At 40.7% G+C, this 17,737-nt stretch overlaps 1 protein-coding gene across 1 annotated transcript in view; it reads right to left on the bottom strand.

The window, feature by feature from the left end:
* Positions 1-17,737, bottom strand: part of dner (delta/notch-like EGF repeat containing) — a 43,782-nt gene that overhangs the window by 15,815 nt on the left and 10,230 nt on the right. The window contains exons 2-4 of the mRNA XM_044119441.1: positions 4,641-4,988; positions 3,713-3,810; positions 801-964 (exon numbers count right to left, since the gene is read on the bottom strand). Of these exons, the coding sequence (XP_043975376.1) occupies positions 801-964; positions 3,713-3,810; positions 4,641-4,988 (610 nt within the window). The remainder of the gene's footprint in view (positions 1-800; positions 965-3,712; positions 3,811-4,640; positions 4,989-17,737) is intronic.

A 17,737-nucleotide genomic window follows, 5' to 3' on the forward strand; every position in this document is an offset into this window, starting at 1 on the left:
GCTCTGTGCACGTTCCCCTGCCATCCTCTGACTTGATGATCATTAACCCCAATGACAATGAGATTTGGACCTGCAGAGTCATTGCGGCTTTAAACCCGGAAAGCTATCAGGCCCTGAATTGTTCTCATCTATGGTGTAGGCATTGTCTCATCCTTCTCACATGTGCAAAGCCTCCAAATAAGATACCAAAAATGAGTCTGGATGATAATGTTGTGAACATTAGTCACACATGATTAAGCCTGGCATCTGAAAGAACAAAATTTATTGAAGCCGATTGTTTCTCGCAGTTTGACCTTTCGTTTGTCCTGGTGCATCCTTTGTCTCCCCGTCCTTCCCTATAATCCCTTTCTGCCTTGCTGTCTCCTCTTTGCTCCCCTGCTATATCTGAATCCCTCTATCCCGCCCTCCATTGCCCCTCTTTTCCTTCTGATTTAACTCCATCATTTTCTCCTCTCTGTGAAGCAGAAGAGGCGACTGTCACAGAGGTAGCAGACATGAAGGTCAGCTGTTTGACAGGAAGTGCGTGGATGTGAATAGTACAAGCATTTTTTGATCTACATTCAAAGATTATTGGCTTATTTGTCAGACTAAAATGGTTTCTATGTTATTTTGTACTAAGATATTTTCACTATACACCAGACAAAAAAATACCATATTTTGTAAAATACAGTAATTTTGTATTTTTGCACCGCAAAGTTCTGAATACTCAATGACCAAACACAATGACCAACAGATGTGGGGGTCTTTCACGTTGCACTCTGCAGGTTGTCCTTTGCTATTTCCAGTGAGGAGAGACTCACTGAGGAAGTAGTTCTGTCCCAGGGGCAGCAAACGGTCTGGTACCACCAGGCCATCCGGGGCCTGCAGAAACCATATGGTGGTGCCGTTCAGAATAGACGAGCGCAGAAAACCCTCTTCACTCACACGCCACAGCACTGGAGCTCCACTGGCATTCACCAGCACCCTGGTGGCAGAGGACAGGCAAGTTAAGGAAGGGAGGCAAAAGCATGAGACAAATTAACAAGCAACTGGAAGCAGGAGAGTTCAGTGATTATTGACTCTATCAACTTGTTCCAAAATGCAACTCTTCAGCCTTTTGATAGCGAAATATTGTTGTAGTCTGCATCCTTTCTTCTTTTTTGCAAAAGATGTGTGTGACAAATCAAAACCTCTAAAAAACCCCTAAAGTTGTGTAAAGGATATATACAGAAAACCTCAAGGGTTAGCGTTCCACCAACAGGGTCTTTGGTGTGAGGATGAAGCCTCAGATGCAACCAAAGACTAAACTGATCCAGCTGTGTGTGGAAGATGGAGAAAAGAGTCGAGCAAAGCTGAACTAAGCTGGATCTTCTCGCAGAAAGCCCTTGTGAGAGACAGACAGGGGAGTAGAACGTAATCTGTCAGCTGCAGTTGCAAGAAAGATGCTCAAAAAGCTCGAGTGAAGCTGCTCACAGCTAAACGGCATCGAGAGCCTCTCTAGCCTCCCTCCTACACTGAATTAATCTTTCCCATATTAACCAAAACAAATAAAACAATATGTGATTATCCTCTTAGCCCTCCATGTTGTGCACTCGGTCTAATGAGTGTTTACAGCTGATAAGAGCTGTGAACATTATCACCGCTACACTGATTTTTCCGACGACATGATGCGGGCGGAAAGAGCAGCGCAGAAGTGAAGGAGGATCAGAAATCTGAGATGTGGGATGTGCTAAACGAAAGACTAAATCTGACATGAGGAAGGGAATAATTTATGTTACTTTATTATTGACTAAGCCTGAAAGCTGTGGTCCAGAATACATTACATCACACATTTAACTTTCAAATTAAAGAAAGCAGACCGCTTGAGGACTGATGCAATAGTTGCCCAAAGTGCCACAGAAGAGATGGAGCAAACTGAAACTGAGGCAATGTGACTGAAATAATAATACTGTGGTTTGGTCACTGAAAGGTGAAGTTTTCCTTTTTTTCATAGATGTAAGAACACCATCTGTAACTCAGACTGGCCTTAACCACACTACTTAAGGTTCACAGGAGTCATAATTTATGGAGGAGCAGCTCTCTAATAATCCACAATTAAATCTAAAAATAATCATAATAAAGGCCTGACAAAAATAAATAAATAAACAAACAAACTCTCTTGAGCAACATCTTTATGATCCCAAAGACTTTTGGGAAATGTTCAATGAACTATTCAGACAATGGTGGTGCTTTTCAGAAGGTTACATTTGATGTAAATCTAAGACAGCATTTCAGGCTTTGATCATCATACTGACAGTCCAACATGGTGGTGGTAGTAAGATGCTTCATGGCTGCTTCCCTGCTTCATGACAACTTTCTGTAATTGCTGGAGCCATGAATTCTACTCTCTACCAGAAAAACCTGGAGAATATCTGACCATCAGTTTGTGTTCAAAGGCACAATGACCCCAAGTTCAACAGTATGTCCATCTGTGGATAGCTCTAAAATAAGTCTGTATGTAAATCCAACTGAGATGACTTGACACGGCAATAAGATCTTCCACAGTAGTCAGTATTTTGCCCACTGGGAATTAACAAAAGGCTCAACCCCAATCGCCACAGTTTCTTATGGCACCGCTGGTGGAAACACACCATTAGTATGGGTTAGGGAGAAATTACTTGTTTGATTCCCAGTCTGGGCTATTTACTGCATGTCTTCCCCTTTTCTCTCTGCTCTTCATCCTGTCAAACTACTAATGAATAAAGGCCACAAAAAACCTTTCAGAAATGTGTGGGTTCAAGTAGAGTAACAACAGAAGTAATCTTGACTTTCTCACCCCCTTTATCGCTGAGCCTTTTAATGCACTGTGTGTGATATACCTATCAGATATACTTATCTGCTTTTCTAATTAAATGCCACTCGGTGGTCATTGCAGCTCTGGACGGTGCTAGATGTTAGTTTGAAAAAGTCTCCTCAGAACCAGCATCATGGTGCATCATTCAGGTATTTTGTGAAATCAAAAAGCAGGAAAACAGGGCAGCGGAGGTTGATTACCTCCCAATTCGCAGCCTTTTGTCTGGGATCATCAGCAGAGCCCTGCGCCGTGCCTCTCATGTGTAATGAGAACGTCAAGGGCATCCAGCAATCACCTTGACCACTCCTTCTGCATAATTCATTGAACTCCTGTTTACAGGGCAGCTATAGCACTGTTTTTGGACAATCACACTCCTAATAAATTGAGCGCACCTGTGCTGGCATGGCACAGTTGGGTCGCAGGGTTTCAAATGAAAGGGTATTAGTGACACAACCTTCAAGCTGAAAAATGTTTCCTGAGAAAGTTGCTGCATGGTAAGTATGCACATAAACTAATGTACACACCAGGCTCTATTTTTATTTCTTCTGTGAAATAATTATGCAGACTCTGTATTTTTAAAAGGTACATTTTGGTCAGAACTACCTATTCTCAGGTGGCAGCAGAATCTACAGTTTTACAGATGATGGGGCTGGCCAGTGACTTCCTTTGCATGCACCTGAATGCAGTTCGTTTTTAAAAGTTAGAGCAATCAGTTCTTGAGGAACTTTTGCAGCAACAGATTAATTAGGAGGTCATCTCCAGGCTGGAGTGTAAACTGCAGCTGATGTGAACTTTAGAGCAAGAGGAGGATAGACTTTCTCGGCTTTTTCTGAACGTTAAGTGATCCTACATTTAGAAGGGAGCTGCCGGTTTTTAAAAACTTCATGATATTCCTCTTACTTCACGGCGGTTTCTTCAGGCACCTCCAGAGACAGAGTCAGGGTCCCTGATGTCAGCTCACAGAGCTCAGGGCTCACACAGTGCAGACCCTCAGTGACCTGAAGCACAAACCATCCCATTTTCAACATTTCGTTCTATACACATTTTCTTAAAAGTTTCAAATCATTAAAAGAATTTCAAAAATCAAACAAAGGTAACTTCAGGGTGAAAAAAAAAATATCCAAACCAACCTGTCAATTTGTGAAAAAGTTATTTTTCCCCTTTATTAACACCACAAGTTGCCTGTGGTGTAAAGTCAGAAGTGTCAGGCAACATAAAGTAGAATAATAGATCTAAAAAATAAATAAATAAAAACCAAAATATCCCAGGAGAGATCAGTCTAACAGAATTACTGCTTTTTGTCAACATTTGTAACACTTAGACTTAGAATATACTGCGTAGGCTGGATTATTCTATACTGAAAATAGGATCTAGTGTAAAACTAACATCTTAGAATAAGAGTATTATGTGATGTGGAACTGTGATTGTCTTAGACTGCTTTGTTGCTTTTAAGATCAGGATGACTTCAAAATGATGAAACTGTGAATTTTATTCTAACAAAACGATACAAAAACGATGACAATATCTAACCATCAGCTGAATGGACAACAAAGGAAGGTTTAGGAGTGGGCTAGTCAAAGTCTGATTGATTAAATCTGATTGATAAGCTGCGATGTAACCTTAAACTGACCTTAGCAACAATTTTGCAAATAAAAGTGGGCCAAAATTCCCCCAGAGTAATGTAAAAGAGTCATTATCAGCTTATGAAAACTCTTTTGGATGCAATTAATTTTTCATAATGAGCCAGGTTGGTTTGGATGGCTTTTTCCCAGGGCGAGGGGAAAACTGTATATCCTCTGGTGCTGAGGATTAGTGGAAACGTTCTCACCCTGTCTGCATCCCACTGCACAACCAGCTGCCTCTGCCCGGGCTTGGGCTGCCACGGCTGCAGGGTGGGAGGTGCCGGTGTGGTGGTGGCTGGGACTGTGGTCGGCTGCTGGGGCGGAGTCGTAGCCGTTGTCGTGGAGGTCACCGGCGTGGCCAGCTCGGGAGCGGAGGGGGTGGCCGGGTCCCAGTCGGCGGCGGGTGGCAGGTCCAGTAAGATCTGATCGCACCTTTCTCCCTCGTAGCCTTCGGTGCACTCGCACGAGTAGGCCGGCTCGCCCTCCTCCCCGCCTTCGCTCCGGCTGCAGTTTCCATGGAGACAAGGGCTGCTGGCACAGGGGTCTGTGAAAAACTGAGATAATGGAGAAAATAAACAACAAAAACACATAACAGAGAACACAGTGGAGTCAAAGTCAGAGGAGGAAACAGGAGGAAAACACAGTTATCTTGCTACGTTCATCACTGCTGATCTCAGCTCTGCGTCGTCGCCTCGTTTGAAAGGTTTTCACTGCGAAGGCAGAAAATATAAAATCGAGTTTTACATCAGATCTGTTAGTAATAGCTAAAACTGCAAAGCCGTATCTTCTTATGTGAACTTCTAAAATTACCAGAGTTTACCATCTTGATGGAGTCCAAACTGTATATAGGAGTTGTTTTTGATCTTCTTTTGAATTAGTTATTTCTCAGAATATCTAATCTGTTTCTGGAACAAAGCTCCTTGAAATGCACATTTAATCATATATTGGGACAAAACCAAAGCAGATGGGTTTATTTTTTGATGCTGTTATTTATTATTATTTAAAGGGTCTTTAAAGATACGTGCATTAAAAAAGACAGATGTCCGAGAAAAGGGATGGACTTCTACAAAAATCACGCATGCTGGAGACGTTGGTGAGCATCGAGGCACTTAGTTGAAGAGGTTGGATTTCTCCACACCCACAAAAAAGCAAAACGCTTGTTTTTGGCCTCAGATTATGAAGCAGTTGGAGTCTAGGATTGGAATAGAAATAGCTAAACCCAAGAACAAAGAAACACTGTTTATGCCACGGCCACTACAGATAGCTTAAGAATGAAGAAAATGCAAACACCACCAAGATAACCGCAGCTGGAAGAAATGTTGTCTTTTACTGCAGGTTTTACATATTATGTCTCCCCTGTGTGTAAAAGTTGGAATTGTTTGGCTGCTGCAGACAATCGGATTTAAACATCAGTTCTTTCTCTTTTCTCCTGTCCACCACGCATTGCAAACGCTCGAGTTCACTTTTAGGGCCAAATGACATGTTGCTGCTGGAAAATTTGTTGTAGACTCTGGACTAAAAGAGTTCAACCTCAATTACAGAGAAACACAGGATGATTATGTGGAGAAAAGTGAGACTTCACGATCACTTAGTGGTTTAATGCAAGGTAACCTGGTGGTACAGGTCTGAAAGGAAGTACAGCTGAGACCGGAGTGGAGCGGGGCATCTATCTGAGTGCTCCCAAAATGTTTGTTTTCAATTACATTTATTTTCACAAGGGTGTAATTTATACCACTGGTCGACTGGATTTGAAATAAAGCTTATAAATCTCTCTACAGGGGGCCAGTTTGTCAAGTCTCCAAGCTATTGCTCTCAGTCAACTTTCCAGACCTGACTTCTTCCTTCTCACAGTCACTGTGTTATTGCTACTTAGGTCCTGAGTAGCTTGTTACACCAGTGTTTCTCCTTTAAGAACAAAACAACAAATTCAGAACAATAAACCCCTGAAAAATACCACTGAATATATAATATTCTGTATTTCTGCTTTAGTGTTCCTACAAAGTAGTAATCAAAGGAATACCACTATCATAACTATAATTACATAATTTTACCTCCATAGAAATAATACTAATTTGTTTTCTACATAACCTTCTTTACTGTATAAATACCATTACATTGTGACATTGTGCTATTTGTATTTATAAATTATCACACAATGAGAATCTAATGCTGGATTATCCTTAATCTATACACTTACATTTTATTCTAAATTGAAATTTCATCCACCATGGAGCACTGAGGGACATTCCGCCTGACAGCCTCCTCCATGCTGGTTTCATCCATAAATAATGAATCGCATTTAGAGAAAACCTTCTGGTTCTTATGCTGAAAATGAGACATGACAAAACTCACTGCTTGAAACGGTTGTCTGCTGTTTGGCTGAACAAGGTCTGTAATCCTGTTCTTACTAATTGATGCATTCTCTGAGCGGTAGAGCCTCCAAGTATCTGAAGCTCCAGTGGCCAAAATAACATTTGAATAAAGTGGGAAAACAAACGAAAAGCCCAGAATTCAGAGAGAGAAGAACAGAGATGTTGCAGTGATTCGGATGGTGAATCCTCCCTCCCCTGCTACATACAGATGTGAGCTCGTGAACACACACTGGTGAGAGAAACTGAGTGGCAGAGCAACAAAGACTCATTAACAATCTGTTCCCTCTACGGCCAAAGTCACATCTCATTAGTGCTAATCTCTCTGTGCAGCTTCCCCTCTTTGCTACTCTGACAAACTTTTTTCATGTTTTGACAGTCCGCTCTCACTCGCACGCAGTTCGATGCTCCTATCTGTCTAAATTCGTCAACCTTTAGAGGACAACAACAGTCTTTTCTAGGTTACAGCGAGTCCTGGAGTTTGACTCGTGACCTTTTTTCTTGCGTCTCTCCAGATCGGTCTTTAAACCACAGTCCATGTCGATGTGGAGCCACACGAAAAGGTTAATAACAGGAAAAGTTAAATGTTTTTTGAAATTTTTATTTCAGCATCTTTACAGCTTGAGTAAACTTTTGCTATTTTCAGAGTAATTTTACTGGAGCACACTCGTCAGAGTAAAGCCTCCGCCCAGGAAAATAAGCAATTCAGTCTCAACAAACCACTTTCGCTATCAAACAATAAATTCCCTGAATATCCATTATGGAAGATTACCGATGAACATGCAGCCAGGAAGGGTCACCACTCATATCGACTGGCAACACATAGACAACAAGCATGCATGCTTACACTCAGGCATCAGGACATTTTACTCTGCATAAAAACCTGAACCTGCCACAAACCAGCTGCAGAGAGCTGCTGTTAACACGATGAAAGCAACTAATCAGGGTAATCAGGCTGCTTTGAAACAGCACAAACTATTTAGAACAATGTAGAACACAGAATCTAACAATGTGCAGTGAGGAGGAATAATTTCAGACATTCTCTTTTGAACAAAGTGAAAACCAGACGCAGAATGAATTTCTCTTTAAAATCCTCAAAATCTAAATCCTTGGCACACTGTAATATCCTATTTTGACAGACATTTGAAAATAAAAAATATTACTTTAATTTTAAATTTGCCAAGGCTGTGAATAACTTTGGGATTAACTGTATGTTTAGCAATATGTTTGATGCAGTGAGTGTACAACTACAATACACAGCATATGCATTGTGTTTTTTGTTGGAATTAGAATTCATGCATTCAGACTTGTTTCTGCATTGTTCTAGATTTGTATTTATTTGCCCCAGGCTCTGGCAAAACATGTGAATCAATTCCATCTAAGCAGCTGATAATACCCCATTTATCTATATCCCCACAGACACCAACAAACAGAACAACGAGATTCTCCAAGGCCAAATTAATTGCTTTGCAAGGTGCTGTGATCCCCTCTCTAATTTGAGATGGTCGCCCCCGAGGAGCAGGAATCGATACAGCCCGGCAGAGGAAAACAGCAGCACTACTTACTCACAGACTTCATGGGCTGGTTTTACGGAGCGGACGTCATTATTTCTGAACGTTTACCAGACACAAAGTCATATATTCCAGTGGTGAGGCACATTTGCACTTACACTCATCTGTCATGCAGTTTTTCTTCACATTGTGATTTAATTAGACCATATTTACAGAGGATAAATGCTGCTGCTGCTGCGTTTCTGCAAACTGCCTGGTACAGACACTCACAAATGGCTGGCTAAATGTGGTGATAAAAACATCTGAAGGTTTTGCTTCTTTTTTTAGTTACTAACCTACATTTAAAATGTTGTCCAAAAGAATGATGCTGTTTCTGAGTTGCTCATTATTACATCCTATAACAAGCAAAGGTGAGCAGATGACAAAACAGAACGTGATTTAAAATTTTTCTTCTGTCCAGTGTATCTTTGTTTTTCTGATATGGAGTCAGTCTGCTCTGGTCTTACCTTCACAGTGTGCATTTGAAACAGGCTCCAGTGTTTCTGAGAAGTGCTTCAACACTGTCTGATCTCTAAACTTTTGGTACCAAATCATATCAAAGTTCTAAATAGCAGAGCAGATCAGAGTCAATGAGAAGATGGATGGAGATTAATAAAGGGCAATCATGTGTAAAAACCACTGAAAGACTGCAAAGACCCCAAACACACTAAAATGAAAATGTTTTATTGAAGTATATTTATCTGGTAAAGTCAAAGTAGAGAAACTCTGTGGCAAACTTGCAAGCTGCTATTTAGACACACTCACAAACCAAACTGGCTGAGCTTGAGTTGTTTTACTAAGATGTGGAAAAGATTTTTCTGTTTCTGGATGTGCAAATCTAGGAGGAACGCACCTTAAATATCTACAGTACATCTGTGTGTGTAGTGAAAGCTGTTTCTACAAAGTATGTAGCATCAGACTTAGGGGAACTACACATTCATGTTACGATTTTCAGGTTTTTATCTGCAAAAACGAAATTAAACTGAGCGTCATTCTCCTTCATCCTCACAGGTGTAAGTCACTTTGTGTTGGTGTATCCAGAACTGTCAGTGTTTACTGAGAGGCTGCCAGTGTCAATAAAAGTAATGAAACACATTTAATGAGAAGTTGAAAATATGGACACAAAATGTCCTTCAGAAAATCATCACAGTGAACCTAAAGCATTATTTGACCACTTTATGAAATCATCTTCTTGGAACAAATTTCCAGATTTCTGAAAAAAAACAAAACATTTCAAAATCAGTTGCAAAATGGCAAAAATTCACATTTTTCACTGTTGGATTTTAAGGAGGTTCCAGTTTGAGATGCAAAATCCAAAAAGAAGAAACGGGAGTGGAACCAAACAAGGAAAAATGAGTAAGAAAATGAATGCAAATAACAATTAAGCTGAAATAGATTGCTCCTTATCTGACCAGAATCAAAATAATGAAATATTGCTGCAGACAAAAATAACACAGCAGTAAAATATTGCAACATGAAGATAATTAAATTAAATGCTGCATCTCATTACAGAGGAGGAACCTGCTGCAGAAAGTGAGTCATTTTGTAGATCTATCGTTGACATATGTTGTCTTTTCAATGTTGCTTTTATGGGTATAGATGTGAAATTTTAATTTAACCAAACATCAGTGAGCCCATCAGCCTCAAACTTTGTGACCTTTGAGAATTATCGTGACTGCTCCATTTCACCGCTTTAGCTGCTGCAAGTGCGACTCATTTGAGCAAGAGAAGACAGCGGGGGTTCCTCTAATGGCCAGATCGTTCAGCTAATTACATGCAGACTCAACTGAGACATGCATCTAAAACAAGATGTGCAAAAATCTTATGGTGAAAAAAGAGGCAGAGGTTAAACTATCTTAGTTTCCTTTGGGGAGGGGGAACCTAAAAACTCATGATATTAAAGGCTTTTTATATTAGTTAGTGATAGTCATTACTAACATATACTATGACTTGAATTTCATTTCAGCATTTTCATTGATATGTTTCCTAATATTGAGAGGATCTGCTTTCAGGTGATAAACCCGATGCAAGTCATGGTAATCTGACTCAAAGGAACCTGAGCGGTAGCGCCATGTGACGAGTCTACACGAGTCTTGTCTTTCATGTTTTACTGATGAGAAGTGTCGTTAAATATTGATGGGGCCTGATCTAGATCCGTCTTCTTTTTAAGGCTGGAAAGAGCCTGAAAAATACTTTTTTTTTGTTTTTTGTTTTGCTTTTTGAGGCAGTTGCTGAATTCAGAAAGCAGAAACTGGAGCACCGCTGCGCATTGTGGGATCTCAGAGGAGCAGAGCAAATATCAGCAAACATGAAGCAGAAGAAGAAAATACAACCACACAGCGTACAAGTTATGTACCCTACACACACACATGCACACACACGCACACGCACGCAACACTGAAATGACAACTGGGAATAGCACTACACTGCCACATTCAGGGAATTACAACCTCCACCGTGTGAGTAAAACAACCAGGGAACAAATACAAAGTAATTATATAATCAATCACACAGCAATTAGCTGAATGAAGCGAATTAAACTTTTATATAGCCAGCAGAGATTCTCATCTCAAAATGTGCGGTGCATAATGAGCAGCAGCAATTCAGCTCAAACAAAATATTTAATTCATGACGGGTGACAAAATAATGCTTGGAAATCATTCTTCAAAAGAGTCATTTTTTTTTCCTTTTTTATTTTTTATTTTCACTCATGAAGTTTGATCCCCTGGAGTTGACGTGGTAATCTTCACTGTGAGAAGATCCCACACTCAAGCACTTAACACTGCTGCCAGCATGTAATTAATTAATTTGTGCTGTACGCAAAGCACAACGCCCGTTGTTTGCGCTCGTGTTTTGCTGAGACCAGAAACGTGGAAAAGAGGAACCAACAAAGGGATGTAGATCAAACACGACGCAAAAGCTTTGAAGACAAGTGAAAGTCTTCCACCTCGGACCCTCACTGGGCTTAGAAACATTCCTCTGAAGAAATAACTGAGTGCCACAAACAAGTGAGTCATACCTTCATGTACAGGAAAGAAATAAGACACTAACTGATGCATTTGGAGATTTTTAAATGTGTTTTCTATGATTGCAGGCTGCATTAATTGTTTGTATGAAATGTCTTGCATCATAATGGGACTTTATTATTTTCACTGTTGGGAAAGCAGTGGAAGATTAGTTTATGGTCTTTGGTAGCAAGACAAACATTTTTGGGCTTTTTTTTAACGTCAGGACAAGTCCAAGACTCTGAATACTCTGCTGCCTGCCTACCTGAATTTGGGTGGTCGAACTACACAAACAAGGTGCTACAATCAAAAGATGAGTTGATGAATTTTAGATCATTTATTTTTGGAATTTTTGAGAGAGTTAAAGCAAGTGAATCACTGTCTCTCTTCTTGCTTGCATGAGCACATCACAGAGATTCAAGAGAGTCAGGCTTACTTAATATCTGGAGGGGTTTTTTTTTTTCTTTTAGTGCAAAAGACTGATTATGTGCTCTATTTTCGCCCATTCATGTTTGTATTTCTGACCATATGAAGACATTGTGTTGACTTCCATTTATTTTATCCCAAGACCAATACTGTCCCAATCCCAAAACCTTAGAAATTGGGGGCCATGTCCTCAACAAGTCATTAATCTTCTGAATAAAAGGGACAATAAAAGAAACTGTCCTAAATCAGCGATGGAAATGTGTACACACTGTGTTTGACCTAACAGTTCAACAGAATAAAGGAAACAAAATGTGAAATGCAGTGATTTGAGGCTCCAGTTTAAAACAGCAACAATTTGTCAGTAAGTGATAGATGAGCTACAATTTCACTCACCCATCATTCAAAAAGCAATTCAGCATGAAACTCCCCCATGAGCCAGTTTATCACTCGGCTGTCTGTCTTCCTGGACGCCACCTCAATGATCACAAGGATAATTTTACTCACTTTTCAACTGTCTTCATGACTAAAACCAGGAGTTGATGAATTTTAGATCATTTATTTTTCATCGCTCACAATTTTTATTTTTTTTGTTGTTGCTTTTTTTTAAAAAGCTTCTTTATTTTGACAATATTTCTTTTAAGGGCTAAAAGAACTGAAGCACAGACAAACCTTCCTACATTTTAAACAGCGCAATGTGGAAAACAAGTCATTGCTCCTCCTGATGGTGCCTGTTTTAAAAAGATAAACCTTTTTTTAAGAAATTTCTTCAGTGGGAATCTAAATATGGAAAAAAAAAAAAGGAACTGATAAAGATGGGATGTGCTTTAGCTCAAAGAAGAAGAAACTATAAAACCGGTAATTGTTTTGTTCAGATGTCCTGGTTTGCTTCTTTCCAGCTCAATTGATACCTAAACATGCTCCATGCTCATGAACCTGTACAGACTCGGTTCCTCGGCTTCAGCAACAAGAACTGTCAAAGCAGCAATTTAGCAGCATCGATCTCCTTACGTAAGCACCGCTTTCCTCTTCTTAGCAGAATGGGCCGTGCAGCAGTGCACATCTACATTTATATGTGTTTAAACTGGCTGAGATGGCATGACTCTGCAGTCTCAGCCAGTTAAGTTCCCTCTTGCTCCTTTGAAAACTTTGCCTCAAAGTGTTCCCTATATCCAGAAATTAGCTTTGAATTAGTGCATGGTTTATTTATTTTGTGCATACCTACGTAATTGTATTGAGTCATGTGTAAACAGAAAGCAATAATTACTAAAAGCGCATTTGCTTCATGCAGTAGTGATGACTGTCAGCTGGATCAGTTGCAAAGAAGTAAAATCAAAGTTATTAAAAGAGTCATCCCAAAAAAAACAGCCTCTCTGCACTTCCACCAATCCAAAATATTCATCCAAGGTGTTTCGCCACCAATAACTAGAGATGACGCTTACGCTGAGGCCAGAGTGTTGTTGTTTTGTTTTTTTTCCTCTCTCCTAGCCGCTCTTTAATGTTATCTATTTCTGCACATCAAAGTTTCCGCCATCCCTCCCCGTCTCACTGACTTCCCCGTGGTTTTCTGGCCCCGTGGCTTCAAAGAACAGCTCGCCTTTTAAAATCCGGATACGTGAGGTCCACGGGAACACGGTCAAGCACCTCGACACATTTCAATCTCGCCTTGACGCAGAAGCAGATGCAAATGCGGCGGCGGAGTAGAGATGGAAAGGAGACAAGCTAACGAGGTAAAGCTGTCCTCCATGCTCATGAATTTTAATTTAAAGAATATATTTTACATCACAACAAATCTCTCTCTCTTCATGTTAGGCGTCCTGAGTCACTCTCTTCTGCCATTCGGAAGGCAACTGACAGCTGGATGATGCTGACTGCTGGTCCACCAGGTTCTCTATGTAAATTATGTTCAATGAGCTGCCATAATAAACTGACATCAGCCCTCAAAAGTTAATCACCCCTCAACTTTGCCTTCTGCCAAAACAGATAGAGTGAGTGATGAGGATTAATACAACAAAATGAGACCACACGGGCTGCAAGGGGAAAGAGGGAATACTAAGTAATGCTGCAAGGCTCTTCTTCCACCGAGGCAGTGGAGGGACTCTGGGCGTCTCATCTTTAGGCCTGAGTCTGGCTCCCTCTTCAATCAGGCAAGGAATAAAATGGATCAAGAGCTGTCATGCTTTCTGTGAAATCATCTAAAGCCCTTCAGATGCACCAACAGATAGAAGAGAATTTTTTTTGGGATTCCACTCCCCGCATGCAGGCATTTTTTCACGCCACACTTGGCGTAGCGTCTGCGTGCAAGAGCAACCCTCCAGTGAAAACCCTTCTCAGCTACTCTTCATTAGCTGTGACTTTAAAATCAGCTTTGTGTCAGTTTGAGTCTGCCGCGTGTTTTTCAGGGGAACAAAACTGGATCAGTCTTCAATCAGACGCTCTTGAAGAGTGAAATAGCTTTTTCTGCCTTGAGATTAGGCCTCCTCAAACTTTTATGCACTAGAATTCAGATCAACTGAATTGCTAAAACCCTTACAAAACTCTCTGCTTGTTCTGCTCAAAGTAAAATGTTGGAGACGACTCATTATAAATTTGGGTTAAAAATGTCATAATTCAACTGTGACACGCTAAAACCTGCCTATGTTTAATATTGATGTCTTTATTTGCCCCTTCGAAAAGCAGCGGCTGTAGGTTTAATCTATGCTCTGGTTAACTGGAACTGTTTTATAAGAGCTGATTTAGAGCTCGTTTGGTTAGACGTGTTTGCGTTCTCTCCTGGTACTCTGGCAACCTGTTCATGGTTTACCTGCCTCTCACCTTTAGGACACAATGAATAAACAGGTACAGGTAATGGATGGATGCTCCGTTTTATGAGATAACGTCAGATTGTGAGACAATTTTAGTAGATGCTTTCTCGGGGGCTCTGGTGTTCCTGGTGTTTTTTAAATTCTCTCCTTATTTTCTTTTATTAAATTTCTCTTTGTCTGTGAATAGTGCAACCGGTTTGCCTCGATTCTGACTCAACTGCAGAAGGATTTTGCCTTTAGCGGAAGAAACTTGAAAGACCGCGTCTCCCTCCATGCACATCCACAGCGAGTTGCTCACTAACCATGGATGCATTTTACTTTTGAACTGTGCATTACCAGCTGCTTCCACAGCATTTCTTTTTCCTCATTTCGCTACCTATCCTGCACTCCCAAACCAGATTTTATCTCCACTTTGCAGCACGCATGTCTTGAATGTGAATAGAAACTGATTTTTAGGCAGCCTTTTTGGGTGACACATTGTTTCATCATCAGCCACAGAACAAACCGTCGTTACTGGCTATGCTACACGCCACGATATGAGCATTTTAGATCTGAATTGAAATGTGCCCAGTTTTTGAAATGCTCAACATAAAACTGCTCCTCTTTCTGGCCACAGCTGCTCCAGATGGATATCATTTCATGCTGCGATCTACAAATTCACTTCTCACCCTGACCTACATACACGGAGCGCTCAGTACTAAAAAAGTGACACCTACTACCGCTGACGTGATTAAACCGGTGCTGGCTTGAAAAGCCACATTTTACTGGAGCTGAATCAAACCAAGAGAGGCTTCAGGCGATTGTTGTTCTGATTTTTATGTCAATTTTTTTATCTTTTTGGTTTTGTTTTAAGCAGGCTTTGCAGTGTGCATTAAAATGACTAAAATCCCTTTTCTTTCAAGTCGGGCTAAAACTGGATCCGGAGCTCATCCTGGCGCCAAAAAGGGAATGAGTCATTTGGGAATCGATAGAGGAATGTTCTGATCTTATTGTCCTGATTTAAACCTGAACGGTCAAGCAGTCGCTTTTCCGGACTTTTAGCAGCAGCAATGTTGGGGAAAAAAAAAAAAAAAACATGTTACGTCCATCTCCACCTGTTGATCTTTTCATGCTCCTTTCATCGTTGCCTGTTGCCATAGAAACCCACACTGAGCAACAGAGGAAATGACAGTGTAGAAAGTGGGCATCTCGGTAGGAGGCCACCCCGGACATGTATCATCACTCTGCGCCCCCACCGGCCCCGTCACCGAGGAGGAAGGAAATGTTTCGGAGCATCTGACAGGGATCTGAAAAACACGCCTACAAGACGTGTTCAAATGGTGACAGGAAGGAAGCTGTGAGCTGACAGCACTTATGAAGGTTTTTTATTATTATTATTGTTAAATGGAGCCAGGTCTAGATAAGAGTGGACAGGATGCAGCTAATGGGCAGGATGAAGTTATTTGAGCTGAAACACTGAGCAAGGCTGACATTATTTCCCAAACTGTATTTCCGTTACTGAGATGACTAGTCACAGTGTTGGAAAAATTAGCACCAAAGCAACATTTAGCCCATTCAATAAAGTTAACAACGTCACGGCTACAAAATAAGCCAACAATTTGGGAAAATTACATATTTAAATATTTTAGTATATTAAAAAAAACTGGATGTAGCACAAAGTTCACTAAAGGGAACAAATTTGAAAAATAGAGCAGAATAGATCAAAATGTTGAAGGATGTTCAACATCAGTCATCAGATTTGGCCCATCTCTTCAGATCCTGATAACTTTTACTGAATAGTCAGTGAAGGTTGGTTTGTAATTTCACTACAGTACACATGCCTAAATATGTGAAGCATGCAGGAAACCACTTGAAATCTGACTGTAGCCACAAGTGATCACAAGGCACCGCCTCTGATTTGGAGAAGTTACAGTAACTTAATATCAACATTGACGTCAGATAAAGGCAGAAAACAATCAGAATTTCACCCTGTTCTTTTCAAGTCATTCAATGCTGGCTCATTCTGGTATATTTTGGGTTTCAAAAAGCAATCAGTGATCCATCTATAGAAACCTTCCAGCTTGTGGACCAACCCAGCTGTTCATGCGAGCCTATTTCAGTGTGCAACACCAAGTTGGTAAATGCCCTTCATGCTGTTTGTTTGCAGGATTTCTTTGGATTAATCTGTTATTTACTATCAGCAACTGCGACGTGATGTTTACGATGCGCACAAGGACATACATACATCACGCCACGCTGGCTTGCATCCCAGCTGGCCTCTATTAAGGAGCATATTGTCAAATAAAGCTGGCTGCTGAGTTATGAGTGTCTGGTAGGAGGACAATCATGCATCTGTTACCGAGTCGATGTCTTTAAGAAGGAACAGGGGAGGGCGATTTGACTCAGCTCTCACGATCTATGCCAGCGCATCGTTATGAATCAGAGCTCTGAACTGTGAGTGTTTTTCTGTGTATAAAATATTACCTATTGAAGAGTCATCTTTACACATGTTGAACCGACTGTTTTGAAGCTGCGCACTCAAAGTAATGTTATTGGTTTGCTTTAAAGAAAAACCTAAGGCAAGAAAGGAGTGGGCTGACACCCCTCATTGTCAAATTATTTATTCTCCTTGACACTGTGCTCATCTTGGTCGGGTTCTCAGGAGAAATGATGCTATTTTCCGTCTGTTTTGCCCGAGCCGAGACAGAGCTGAGTGACATATCTGTCAAACTCTCACCATCTTCCTCTGACAGTTGCCAGAAGCTGTTAACTTATTGTTGTTGTGTTTGTTTTTTCTTTTCTTTTTCTTTTCACAATGATTGAATCAGACAGCAGCACTGATCTCAAACCCCGGTTTTCTGAAGTCAACCTTTCATGTTCGCCAAGCACTTAAATTCAGACATTCAGGTGACGATGACGCCAATCATCATAAGGTGCTGCAAGAAGATTAGGCATCAGAAGTTATCGCTACAACCATCAGCGGTGGAGTTAATGATGAACCAACTTGCTTCATACATTAAACATGTAATGAGAGCGGACAGGAATAAGGAGACTGTAAATAAGCCACTGAGAGAAATAAAAAGAGCTGTTGCAGGCTGATTTCTCCTTGACTTCAGACAAATGAAAGAGGCTGTGGCAGAGAGTTTGGAGCTCTGTTTGCACTCAGATCTGCC

The sequence above is a fragment of the Gambusia affinis genome, linkage group LG06 (genome assembly GCF_019740435.1).
Source record: "Gambusia affinis linkage group LG06, SWU_Gaff_1.0, whole genome shotgun sequence".
Classification (NCBI taxonomy): Eukaryota; Metazoa; Chordata; class Actinopteri; order Cyprinodontiformes; family Poeciliidae; genus Gambusia; species Gambusia affinis.